Consider the following 14137-nt stretch of genomic DNA (forward strand, 5'->3'; position numbering starts at 1 on the left):
TCTGATTTTTCACGCTGCTATCCGAGAATTTTCAGCCAAAAAAAATTGCCTGAGATAGGCTATTGGAATTGGCTCTGTATCTTATTTTTGCAACTTTAGCCACGGTTTATATAGGTGAATCCATGGAGGCCCGATTTTACATATGTTCCCATAGGGGCATCAAGAGGCAACAGAGACGGGCTATGACAGCGGTGTGTCTAAATTCCAGTTCTAACTAAACCTGAGGGCGGCCCATATGCCTTCTATCGATTCCGACCATATTTCTAATACCTGTCACGAAAGGTTTAATAACATTCAATGTAATATTGGTCTACAATTTTAATACCAAAGATTTAGCAAAGGGTTAGCTTTACAATCAAAGTTATCAACGCCATGTAAATAAATATTTTCGTTTGTATTCATGTCAAAATAAACCTAAACAACTTGAATTTGTAAAAGCGGAACGTCTGGCAGCACGAACTCTTCCTCCGAGAGCTTGAGACGGCTGAGCAATGTCTAAAATGTGCACACAAAATCGAGCCTCGGCGAATTTAGGCCTATCATGAACCGGATTAATACAGCATGGAACAGAGTTAAATCACAGTAGTACGTTGACATGCTGGTGAAGAAGAAGGATTGAAATCAAGAGGTGGATTCAGCTTAATGGGCTCCCTTAGAAGCTGCTGAGCCACACGATCGGCCGCTACTGATTGCCCATTATAAAGTTCTCCATTGCCTTCCCTTCCAAACCGCTTTTTAGAGAGATCGTTATCAAATGCTGTCGATTCTTGAAATGCATTAGATTCTGCATATACCCCTCTCAGAATATCCGGATCCCAGTAAGAGGGGCGCTTTGGTTGTAAAAAACCTCTTGATGCGGGATGGGCCCGATACCGCCAGTTAGAGGAGTGGAGGAACCAGATGTAAAGGGGCTAGATAAGGGCGAAGGGGACATTCTCCCATTCATGTGGGGGGGGATCTTGGATGTAGAAGAGGACTCCCAACTGGAGACACAGGGTACGATATGTTCCCTGGAGAATAGGAATCACTGTTGATGACAAGAAAAGAATCAGAGAACGAGTGAGACTTTCAAAACTACCTTAATGTCACAGTTACACAAACACCACACATTTACCAAGACCTCGAATGAAAATTGGATTTTGATATTCTGGAGGAGTGGATGGCAAGTCTTTCCATGTCCGATTGCAGAAGACTTCTCACAGGAACAATAATGCCCTACAGAAGATTCATTGAACATGTTTTATCTCTGATATATACACGGAGAGCGAGTGAACTTCAAATGAAAAGCAAGGTTACTGTTTCGATTTTCGAAAGCTTTAAAGAAAAAAAGAGCAAAATTATAACTAAATCTACTCACCTGAAATATGAAATTAGACAGGCGCACACACACATGAATATATACATATTTGCCCCAGATAAAGTAGTGTACCATGGATTTTACAACATTTGTCCCCGCAGGATACTCGGAAGCAGTTGTTATTTCTTTTGCTGGAGCAGCACCTTTCACAAAAGAATGCTCCAAAATCTGAGAAGCTGTGGGACGATGCAGGGGATTCCGCTGCAAACAGAGCCTCACAAAAGCTTTGCCTTCTTCTGAGAGGTGAACAGGAATTGTTGGAAGTTCTTTGCTATTTCCAATCTTGAACATGGCTGCCACTTTTAATCACAAAAGACCCAATATGTACAAATAAACAAGAATGAAAATCAAGTCCTGAAATTAGAGTCCAAATAGTTTCACAAACCCCTTCGTACTGGCTCCAAGGTGGTTTGGAAGAAGCCATTTCCAAGACTGTGCATCCAAGACTCCATATATCAACAGCTAGGTTACACGAGTTAGAATTCCTTATAACCTAAGCACAGTAAAGAAGAACATATTCATGTGGCTGGAAAGCAAGCACAAGAAACTTTAGGTGAGGTGAGAGATGAGGATAGAAATACTAAACTCAGGTGCCATCCAATAAGGGGTACCTTTAAAAGATAATGGACAGGATTGCCCTGCAATCTGTAAATAATTTACCATATGATGGCGCAAGCGAATAATCCTAACTCTTCATTTCCCATGTACAAATATTATTTGAAATGTAAAAATTTGACTATACTTCGAAGAGGATATTAAAACTCACATGCTTTGCCATGCCAAAGTCTGCCAACTTGACTCGGCCACTTGGGTCCACGAGTATATTCGCCCCTTTAATATCCCTAAGATAGATACTTTTATAAGGAATTCATGTCCCCGCCAACATCGCAAGCACAAAACCAGTCCAACCAACGTTGATCATATTTACCTGTGCAACGTATTCTTGGCATGTAAATAGGCAAGCCCCGACAGAATTTGTTTAGTATAACTGCGAATAGCTGATTCTCCTAACTTTCCATAATCTTGCAGAATTTTACGTATAGAACCCCCAGATACATATACCAAATATATATATAATCTATCATCCACCTGACCGGGGATAAGAATTAAAACATCAATGGAAGTTCAAGAGAAACGACACCATGTAAAATTTATTAGTGGTCCATACAAGTTACCATGAGTTGCGTGATCATAGGCAAGTTTCTTTCGATAAGAGATACATGTTGGTAACAATTTATCCACAAATTTTATGATTTGCTTAAAAAAATTAAAAATGTGTATAAATGCTCTTAACAAAGTAATTGTCGGCTTTTAACTGCTGAATAAAGTGCAAAGCACATTATCAAACTAAGTTCACTGATGGATATTTAGAAAGTTTACACAATAAAAGACCCATTATAGAAGGCATCCAAAAAAGTATAGCAGGAAAGTGACCGACCGATTCGGATCCATAATACTGCACAATATTAGGATGACTTAAGCGGCTCAGCAGCATTATCTCCTGCAAGAAACAGTGATGATTCCATGAATTTTCTCATACACATGATAGGGAAAAAATCGGCTGAAGATTTTCTTCAGAAACGACATGAAAATTAAGCCTCTGATCATTCTAATCGCCGAAATACTCACCTGTCCTAACTGCTTCGCACTTTCCTTTGATTTTGCATCATCAGCAAATAATGTTACTTCCTTCATGGCACACATTCCACCAGTTTCACTAAAACCCAAAGAACAGAACCCATAAAATCATGAAAGGAATTCAAGACAATTGAGTCAAAAACACGCACACACACACTGAAACAATTTCGAAAACAAATGAACAAAGAGGGAAGATACAAAGGAAACAATAACGCAATGGAAAACAGGAATAAACGAAAAACACAAGGGCATGCAATAATAATAGTGTCTCACCTATTAAAACCAACATAAACATGTCCAAAGGTGCCTCGGCCAAGCAACTTCCCTTTTTTCCATCGTGGACCAGAGGTTGTAGGATTCTCTGCTCTTCCTGGACTACGTGGTACTGATGGTGACGTTACAGCTGAACTCAGGTGAGAGAAAGGCGAGGAATTGGAAATTAATACGGGAGGAAGGGGGAGGGGATGACTTTGTTGTTTTGCATCATCGAGCCAATTATTATGTGATTCTGAGTTTCCTCCTCCAGCTCTAGGATGGAGCGGCGTTACAGCGCCACTATGAATTCTTGATCTGGGGCCAGGACTTGTCCTTCTAGGACTAGGATTAGGTGAATATTCAGGCTTCCTCTACTGGGCTGCCAAAATAATTGGCCCGACGTATATCCTCCCATTGAAGTATGCCCAGAGGTCTGACCGGAGCCTGGACTTGAGCATTGACCAGATCCAAGAAAGGGAATATCCGGATAAAGCTTTCCAGCAGGGAAAGCAGATCTTGTAACCTGCTCATAGCCAAAAGCTCTCATTGGACTTCTGGAGGGACTAGACATTGAGCTATCTGGAGCACTGCAAAAAGCACCATGAGGTGGAACCTGCAAGTTCAGCACTTGAGTGTTCAAAGGTCGTCTTCTAGAAGGTGGAGAGAAGGCATTTTTGTTGTTGGAGACATTCACTGGAAATGGTGTCTCTCTAGAGATTATTGGAACCACAGGGGACTGATCCTTGACAACGATGCTTTATCAAAACAATAAGAGAAAAAAGGCCTCATGTTAGTAAGTCGGGAACAAAACCTTCTATATTGAAAGTCCAAATTATACGAGCACGTTTTTGAAGAAAAACAAATAAATATCCTTCCCCACATTACTTTAGAGGACCGCTCACCTAGAAGGACCAATAGCAGCGGTTCCACCCCTAGAATCATGGTCAGATGCCAAAGGGCTACAACTGATGCGAACCAACTGGTTCATCACTCTCAAAGGAACATTCACTGGAGATTGAAGCGACAACCAGTTCACCGTCGAAATTTGATGGTTCCAACCAATCCCGGGCACATTCAGGCCTCAAGAGTGGCGGAGATGATAATGGTTTAGAGCCCTTTTCTGATTTTGCTTTTCCTTTTCGCTCGTTCTAGCATCAGTATGATTCACATTTGCAGAACCTGGCAACGGAAGTGTTTGGGCCAGAGGCCTTTCGGCAAAACTTTGACAACGTGCTACATGTTTGGAAGGTGACGGAGACCTTGAATCGGCTCTTGACTGAGACCCTCTCTCTGAAACTGTATCACCTGACCGTCTTCTAGATCCTCCCGATATGCCGGTTGATTTACTATCAGGACTCCTAAATTTCCTTTGTATTGTGTCGATAAATCTTTCTTTGATTCCTTTCTTTTTTGGTTCTTTCGACGACGACTTCCCCACCAAGAAGGCATGTTTTCTGAAACATAAGATCACAAAGCAAGACTGTATTCTTAATAACAAAACAGCTCATGAATAAAAAAATCCAATTCAAATATCATGCAAGTGCGTGTTGCCCCAAAACTTCTTCCAGAGTTGGAGTCTTAATAAAGGTAACAGGAAGTGAAAATTTTCAATGTTACATCAACATAACAGGGGAAATGTTTATCCAAATTACAACCTAAAGAAATGAACAGGTCAGTAGATTGAACAACCACAACTAGTTATTTTACAATTTTACAAGATCCTTCTTGCCAGTAGTGCGGCCATGTCTGTCCTTTCAACTCCAATTCAATATTTTCAGACTAAATATCAGCCAAATGAACAATAATGTGAAGCTAAATAGAACAAGAGATAATTTATAGCACAGCAACACAAATATAGCAAAAATATTATTATTATTTCTACTTAGCTTTCAACTATTAATCAACAAAACACTTCTGATCTCCATAATCAAGGCGTCAACAAAAAAAATCGATTTCTACTACCCAAAATCACAGTTTAAATTTCACTACAGATTCACAAGTACAAAACAAAATTTCAAGTAACTAATTAACTGTCATCAATCCCGCTGACACCAAATAAACTTACTCAAAATCTCAGCTTCTCACATCCCACGAACAAGATAAAGCTCACTCTCTCTTTATATTCCATCAAACCCGTGCCTTCAATTTTTTGAAATCCCCAAAATCCCACATGCCTAAAGACTACGCCCAGAAAATGTAAGCGCGTGATGTACGTGGATTGAGACGTTTCGATAAGAGCGCGTTAGGAGAGAAACGGTGAGAGCTCTCTGAGAGAGAGAGAGAGAGTTGTCTCTACCTAGGATGAATATTTTATTTAAATGTAATTATTGAATTTAAATTTGATATAAATTTTATAAAAATAATAGAGTGTCAATAAAATAAAATATAAATATTAATTTTTTTAACGAAATATTATTATCATAATAAGAGGAATCTGATTTAATGTAATTTCAAATAATTAAATTATCATATTGTCAATCTATTTTCAGACCATAGGATCATACGTAGACGGGTCAACATACCAAACATAAAAGTAATAATCTAGATAAAAAGTAGCAAAACTTTGTAGACGGTTCACGGATTTGTGAACGGTTTTATTGGTCATCCATGAAAAGATAAAAGTACTATTTTAGTGAAAATGGTAGGTGATCGTCTACGGCATGACGTGAGACGGTCTCATTGAATCACTCAAAAGTAATATTTTTCTGAGTGACCCAAATAAGAGATTCGTCTCACAAATACGAGGAGACCGCTCACACAAATTTTGCCAAGAGATGCCTGATCTGCGTAACTAGACGTACTTTTTTTTTATTTTATATGGAAAAAGAGTAGGTTGAGAGCGACGCGAATTCTATATAGACGTCAACCCATCGACATTACAATAAAAAGTAATACTCTTAGCATAAAAAGTAATGTCAAAAACTTGTGTGAGACAGTCTCACGAGGTCGTATTTTATTAGACGAATCTCTTATTTGGGTCATTATAAAAATATTATTTTTATGATAAAAAGTATTATTTTTTTATTATAAATATCGATAGGATTGACCCGTCTCACAGATAAAGATTCGTGAGACCTTCTCACAAGAGACTTACTCACGTTGGCAAAAATTGTGTGAGACGGTTTCACGGGTCGTATTTGTGAGACGGATCTCTTATTTGGGTCATCCATGAAAAATTATTACTTTATGCTAATAGTATTACTTTTTATTGTGAATATCGGTATGATTGACCCGTATCAAAGATTAAGATAGTGAAACGATCTCACATGAGACTCACTCAATCACGTTAATCCAATAAATATTTTGAAAAGCATTTAGCGATAACACAAACTATTTGAATATATCAAAGAGTAGGTCTCATGTGAGACCGTCTCACAGATCTCAATCCGGTGAGACGGATCAACTCTACCCATATTCACCATAAAAGTAGTACTCTTAGCATAAAAAAAACAATATTATTCATGGATTACCCAATAAATATCTGTCTCACAAAATTGACCCGTGAGGACCGTCTCACCAAATTTTTGCTATATAAATTCGTTTTTCGCGGGTGCTCGAAGGATTGATTTGAGAGCTTATATATGTAAAAGTTATATTTCAAATACTTGCAAAATATATAATGTAATTTTCAAATTCATCCATTAAATATCTTTTATAATCAATCTATTCTCTTGTATCAAATTCATCAATTGAAACGTAATATATATTATACTTTGGCTAGGGCCGAATAAGGTCACTTTTGAATATCACCTATTATTTGGTTTCATTAATGAAATTTAAGATCATTATTAATATTGGGACAGAGACGAGCACTATTGAAAATAAATAATCGGAGATCATTGTAGATTTAGCATCATTAAGCTAGGCCACTGTCTAAAATTTGAAAGGGGGGATGGCATCTAGCTTGAATATATAAGGGAAATTGAAGCTTATAATTATCGTATATGGAAATATATAATTAGTTTTACATGAAAATAGCATATGTTAACGAAGCATTTAATCTTTCAATACAATTCCACGCATACATTATGGATATTGTCATATGTTATATACGGTCCATCGGCATGGAAAAATAAAATGTATAATTATCTGATGATGATGATAATCATTTTTAAAAAATATATAAATGATAAATAAGAATTTTCCACCAATTAATTAATGTGAGTCAGAGTTGTATTCGGAATCGAAACATTAGAGTCGTGCTATATGTACAATGAAAGTTACGTACGTATTGGGTTATAAAGTGTATTTGAAATGACAAAATTATCTTAAATTCATTTCTAAAAGAGTTTTTCAAATAAAATACGAAGATAATTTTATCATTTCAAATATATTTTGTAACTTAGGAGTAAAACATGTCAATAGGCACAACGTCAGTCAAAAACACCATCAATTATTGGTTTCTACCAACTTTTTTGAAGAATTTTTATTGAAAATTATAATTTTCAATACCTCATTAGTCATTTCCCTTTCTTTATAGTGCTATGGGAGCTATGGAACAATGTTGGTGTTATGTACTCATATTACTCAGCATCAGACTGCGGATTTATTTGATGTCACCCTATCTATCTCAATAATAGATCCAATCGTGAAAAAATGATCGCATCTGTATTTCACGTGGAACAATGTATTCCATCATATGAAAAATGATATGATATCTCTTTTATCTATCCTTGAAAGATTACCCCAAGAATATCATCGAAGCTATCGAGAGACCGGGATCCTATTAGAATCAAGATTCAAGTGAAATTAGTTAGTTTCGGACAGAATCACATCAACAAGTGACATTCTTTCAAAGACCATACAGACACACGGAGCTAGTTGTACCCTTGTCTTGTTCCTCACACTTTTAACAGTAGGCTAAAAGTGTTGGCACATGATAACTCAGTATGTTTTTTTTTTATTACATTAACGTTATTTAACAGAAGAGAACCCCGTTAACAATACAAGTCCTCATGGTATCTATATTTAGTAGTATACACATCAAAAGCTGAATAGTGACAAAAAAAAAGTCTCATACAAAACACTATTAAATATCCGGTATGGTCGTGAGTTCAGAGAAATCTTTCTCCTGTACAAATCCATGTGCACTTCACCGACAAACTAGCTTTGGTTCCCTGATTTCTAAAGTTTCAATCTTTATGTCTAGATATAGTTACGTGTTTAGCGTTAACTGACTCCAGATTGCAGCATTGGGAAGAAAGTCCAGTTGTTTTGAGGGCCGGATTCCTTTTTCAAAGCTTTATGATCATTTGTCCACCACTCACAGTCGATGATGGATTTCTCCGAGACTTGTCCCTTTGCATTGTTGAAGTTGAAATCTTTGCTTGAACCAAGAGAGATTGTACGATGCTTTTGATGACAGCCATCTCCTTCCATATCAATAGCCATTGGGCTACTTTCATTCTTTGTTGAAGATGTTGCCTCTGGTGGGATTCTCGATGTGATCATACACGAATTAGGGACTGTTTCCTTCACAATACAAGTGGGTATATCTTCACCGTTTAGTTCAAAAGACACTCTGTGATCGACAGTTCCATTATTTTGTGATTCTCGGTCAGAGTTGGCTAATGAGACTACTTTAGAAATTTGGTTCTCTAAGAGGTTACTGTCCCGAGATGGGGGTTCGCCACCATTAGGTGTCAGGGTTCCAGAACCGAGCATCGATAGCCCGCTGTTTGGTGTCAAAGTTCCAGAGCCTAGTCTTGACCCCCAGCCACTGGGAGTTATTGATCCAGAACCGAATCTGGAACCCCATTTACGGTTAGAAAAGTGTTCGTAGCCTATAAACTTGGGAGCTTCCCCAATTCGCAATTCAACGGTTGCACGTTTATCAGGTAAAGGCGAAGACGTTCCAGAATTAGAAATAGCCGAGCCTGGTGATTTTACATGACCACCAGGGCTTCCAGGGTATGGGTAGGGTATATACTCGTACTGGGACAATGGGTATTTCAGATTCATCCCACTACATCTCTTGTTTCGAGCAAGAGATGACGACAAAAGCTGAGCAAATGGGACTTCTGGTGAGGAAGGTGTTGTCATTTGAACAGATTCCGGAGGTGGGGTAAATGAAGCAGTAGAAGGCTCAGTTGTGAAGGTAGAAAACAATGGAGGCGAAACTAATCCAGTCTCGTGAGCGTAAGGACCGATTGTGAAAATGGGCGCTGTCCTTCCTGGTGAGTAGGCATGAACAGAAAGTACACCTACAGGTGATTGAGTGGCAGAGGAAGGATTGGATCGAAGAAAATATACAGGAGAAGAGGGAGGGGCAATGAATGGAAGCATATTGGTGGCAGGATGATTCGAATTCTCAGTGACCGGAGCTATAATTCTCTGTGAAGTTGGTTCCGACAAAATGACAGCATGGCCAATTCGTTTGCTGTTCTTGTGAGAACCAAAACACCAGTAGAGACTCCACCAACTTCCCCATCTTTTCTTCTACGAGTGAACAAAAACAAGGCAATAATTATAGTATTATACTCCAAACACGAAACGAGATAGATAAACGAACAAATTACTCAAATCTATAAGGTTAAGTTACTCTCATAACAGCAACCCTGTGGAAAAATAAACGAGTCATACAAAAAGGATAAAGCATTCCAAGATCTACGGAACCTTAGTCCTCCAGAATTACACTATCCAAAACTTTTAAACACTGGTAGAGATACACCTATTCTTACACAATCTTTGTGAGTGGGTTATACAAGGATTCATCCATTCCAACAGACATTTGATTGGCTAAAAATTTCTTTAATCAGTGTCCTTCAGGCCAATTTTTCATACACCAAGGGCTCTGATATCCAGGGCGTAAAATGGATCGAATTGAAACGTAAAATAGTACGCTTTCTCCAAACCACCTAATCCATTATAATCCTATTTACATGTCCTTCGATTTTCTCACTTTATTTGTTTAGTAACGAAAATTACCCTGTTGGAGTAAGACTGAAATGAAGCATTTGCACCGCTGTAAAGTTCCAAATATTTAGTATTGCCACAACCCTTCAGTCCTATATCATACATAATCTGCATTTCTCTCTCAGATCTTATGGAGAGAACTCCGATCCTGGAATTTGACACAAAAGGCTTCTCATTTCAAAGGATCTGACAACAAGATTTGAAGGATCCAACCAAAAGCAGGCCGATTATGAAAGGTTTAACCAGACTTTTCTCAAGAAATGGACTCATTCAACACCAGACCAAATCAGGATCAGACAGAAAATGCGGTATCCTTGATTCAAAATCTCATAAATAAAATCTCAAGTGTCAAAACATACATCAGATCAGCGCATGAAGGAGATTTTTTCAAAAGGGAATCTAGGAAAATCTGGAATCTAATCTTTTTGACAAAATCAAAATAGTTTCTAGAATTTTTATTCTTTGCATAGTTCAAACCTTTCATGTACTACACTAAAAAATCATTGTAGCTCAAAAGTTGTATCATTTAAGTCTTGAGGTTGAAATGTGAAATTTTTTATCTTTCTCCGGTTGAACTTTATTGAATGATAACCCAACCAATGATTTATGTAGACTTAACAGCACAACTTCATGAGTCAAAACTCAATCATAACCACTTTCCTGAAGCATAATAAAATAACATTAACAAAGAATAAACCATCAAAACTCAATCTTTATTCCTCTTTGATCCAAACACATTCCCAATCCATCAACAGAATTTCAAACAGAACACACAATTCTTGAAAGGAAAATCCCAACACCCATATCTACATCAGGAAACTTTTCAAACGAAATCAATTGATACACACCTGCACCGTAGAAGGTTGAACTCTGCTTTCAGCAGTAACTATGGCGGTTGCTGCAGCATTCACTGTTTCCACGGTGTCCCGAACGCTGCTCATGGAGATCTTACGTCGGATTCCAGCTGTTCAACGTCGGAATTGGATGTATTTCCCGGTGGCGTTGGAGAGAAGTCAATCAACGAAAACTACACGGAAGAGCACATGGCATATTTCAAGACGGTGAGACAGACACAAACAAATCAAGAAATGTCTTTATAAATGTTTCCTCAGATATCATTTCACTCATAATTTTTGTTAGATTATTATTTTTTACTCAATTTATAAAAAAATTATTATTTTATAAAAGAAAATTTATCAGATTACTCCAATTGTTTTTAATTTAACATATTCATATGTTCGGTGCATCTCTCTTCTATTTTAAATTAAATAAAAATATATAAGTCGTTATTATATTTTTATTTTTTAACCTATTAGGAGCAATTGTCTGAATAAGTATATATATTATTCTCTTGGGATTCGTTTAATTAAGTGTATTTCAGCACAATTAATCACATCTTTTTATTTTTATTTTGAAAATATGTCTTTTTATTTTAAAATAATAAATTAAGTATATAATTTAAATGTTTATTTTAAAATTTTAATTATGATTAAGTATGTTTGATAATGCTTTGACAAATATTTAATATTTTTTAATGTGGTCTAGTTGCAAAAACAAATAATTTGTGATTTTGAGATTTTATGCTTTTATAAATATGAGAATTAATGCATAAAACTTAAAATTTTCATATTTATGCATTATTTTATTTATTTATTGGTTTGAGATAATTACAATTACACTAAAGATAAAAATATTTTTTTACGCTTACGCATGTGCTAATCTCGTTTAAGATTAAAAAGCTTGGAGCTCGATATTTGCGCTTCGAGACGCTTCACGTATTTTTGAACCTTGTGTATAATTACTTACAAAAGGGGGATTTATGTGTTTTATAGATGATGTTGGGTTTAAAGTGCGATTAGCTAAATTACTGGACACTAATCAATTCCGTCGATCGGCATTTTACGGCGCCGCGCAGGGCCAGAGTAGCTCGGCTAATAATGGTAAAACTGACGCCAGGTGGAGGTGTAGTGCGCATTTAATGTGGTGTACGTTTGGGGTTATGTGCGCCCACACCCCCAAATTAACTCCATGTCACGTGACCTTCGTGAGTTTGGTTTGGAATTAGGGCCAAAGGCCAACTCATTTTGTGACCCAACCCAACTTACCTACTGCCACTTTAAAAAGAACACCGATTTTTTTTTCAGTTTTATTTTTATATGATATTAATATTAAACTTTTGACTTTTTGTATTTTTTTTTAAAATTTTAACACAAACTTTTATATTCATTTTTATTTTATTTCAACTATTCAAATATCAATTTAGTCCCTCCATAATTTATCAAATTTCACTTTAATCCATCGATAATGATAAAAAATATTGTATACACACACAACGTATGTGCAGAGTAACTAATAATAAATAAAATATTTTCTTATATTCTTTTACATATATTTGATTTGATATCCTTATTTTATGATTATGATATTGAGTTTTTTTTTTTGTTGAGATAATCTCACGGAGTTCTATTCATAAGACGGGTTAATCATTTTCTTATAATAAAAAATAATATTTTTTTCCATAAAAAAAAATCGCAGGTGATCCAAATAGAATATATGTCTCACAGAAATAATATATTAGACCGTCTCACATTAGTTTTTGTGTATGATATTATATCTAATTTCTTATACCATATGTAATGAATTATTAAGATTTTGAATCTATTGTTAATTCAGTCATCCGGTTGATGAAGAGGATCATTTTTAGGATGAAATTTTGTTCGCAAATAGTTGATTCTTATATTATATAATAATAAATGGATTACCTTTTTTTTTCTTTTTTTTTTTTACTTTTGATCATTATTATCTATTCGAATTAGCGAGGGCATACACGTGCGAGGAGTCAGTTTTACCCCCGTGCGACAGAACATGACACTCTTTCTAAATTCTTTCCCCTTGTAATATTAACTACATGCTTTTTTGCACGGGTGGTTCCCTCTAAAACATTATCCTTTCCTTTCTTTGACAATGATATCTCAACCCCCAATATCTAATTCACATTTCCCTTTTTATAATTTTTTGTTATTACATTTTTCGAAAAAGCTCGATTTTTTACAAAATAACGTTATTTAGTGTTACATGTTTCGAATCGATTTGAATTAAGTTTTTTAGAGTTCTATATATAAACTTCGACAATTCTTTCTTTGGAGCTAATTTTTGCGATGGAGTTGGACACAATTATATGATCTTAACATGAAATTATAGTCAGGTTTGATATTTAGTGTTATACTATCCTAATGGGCAACCTGCTAATGTACAATAAATTTCATGTTTTAGTTGTTCATTCTTTGACATGAGAGAGTGTGTCAGAAGTCTCACATCGGTTGAATTAAGTTTTTGTTGTATATATAAATTAGGGCAATTTTCTTTCTATAAGTTAGTTTTGAGGTGAAATTATGAGCAAGTATATGATTTTAACATGGCATCAGAGCACATCTTACCATTATGTGTTAGACTGTCCTATTAGTCACCCACTAATATCTTGTAAACTTTACGTTCCAGTTGTTAATTTCGGACAATGAGTGTGAGTGTTAGATATCATACATCGACTAGATTAAATTTTGTAGAGTTGTATATATTAACATTAACAATCATCCTCATTAATACAGTATTGCCGATATTTAGTCGTGAGACGGCCAACTCTGATCATATTTACAATAAACAATAATACTTTTGACATAACAAATCAATATTTTTAATGAATGCTCCAAATAAAATATCAGTCTCATAAAACTAATATGTGATACCGTCTCAAATGAGTTTTCGTGAAAATACATCTTGTAAAATTCATCACTTCATTGCATTGACTAAATAGATTCTTATGTAAAAATAAAAATCATGGAAGAAGACCTACTTTACTTTTTATCTTCCACCCTTTTTAAAAAACTTTCTACATAGCTGTCATGGGATAGCCTCTTTTTCAGTAACTATAACTACCTCTACCATAGTCTTTTTATGTTAAAACCTTTTTAATTT

General features: G+C 35.9%; 1 protein-coding gene and 1 pseudogene across 2 annotated transcripts; both read right to left on the reverse strand.

Moving 5' to 3' along the window:
- Positions 1-240: 240 nt before the first annotated feature.
- LOC140819096 (mitogen-activated protein kinase kinase kinase YODA-like) lies at positions 241-4699 on the reverse strand (annotated as a pseudogene).
- A 3352-nt stretch (positions 4700-8051) lies between these two features.
- Positions 8052-11261, reverse strand: LOC140819102 (uncharacterized). 2 transcript variants are annotated; one of them, XM_073179114.1, is made up of 3 exons: positions 11014-11260; positions 10178-10313; positions 8052-9688 (listed from the first exon to the last, which is right to left on the reverse strand). In XM_073179114.1, exons 2-3 carry the CDS (start codon positions 10277-10279, stop codon positions 8420-8422), a joined length of 1371 nt encoding a protein of 456 aa, XP_073035215.1. In that variant the 5' UTR covers positions 10280-10313; positions 11014-11260; the 3' UTR covers positions 8052-8419. The 2 variants fall into 2 exon arrangements, with proteins under 2 accessions (XP_073035215.1, XP_073035220.1); XM_073179119.1 differs by lacking the exon at positions 10178-10313 and having other exon boundaries at positions 8057-9688; positions 11014-11261.
- Positions 11262-14137: the final 2876 nt, after the last annotated feature.

This window comes from Primulina eburnea, chromosome 2 (assembly GCF_022965805.1).
Source record: "Primulina eburnea isolate SZY01 chromosome 2, ASM2296580v1, whole genome shotgun sequence".
Taxonomy (NCBI): Eukaryota; Viridiplantae; Streptophyta; class Magnoliopsida; order Lamiales; family Gesneriaceae; genus Primulina; species Primulina eburnea.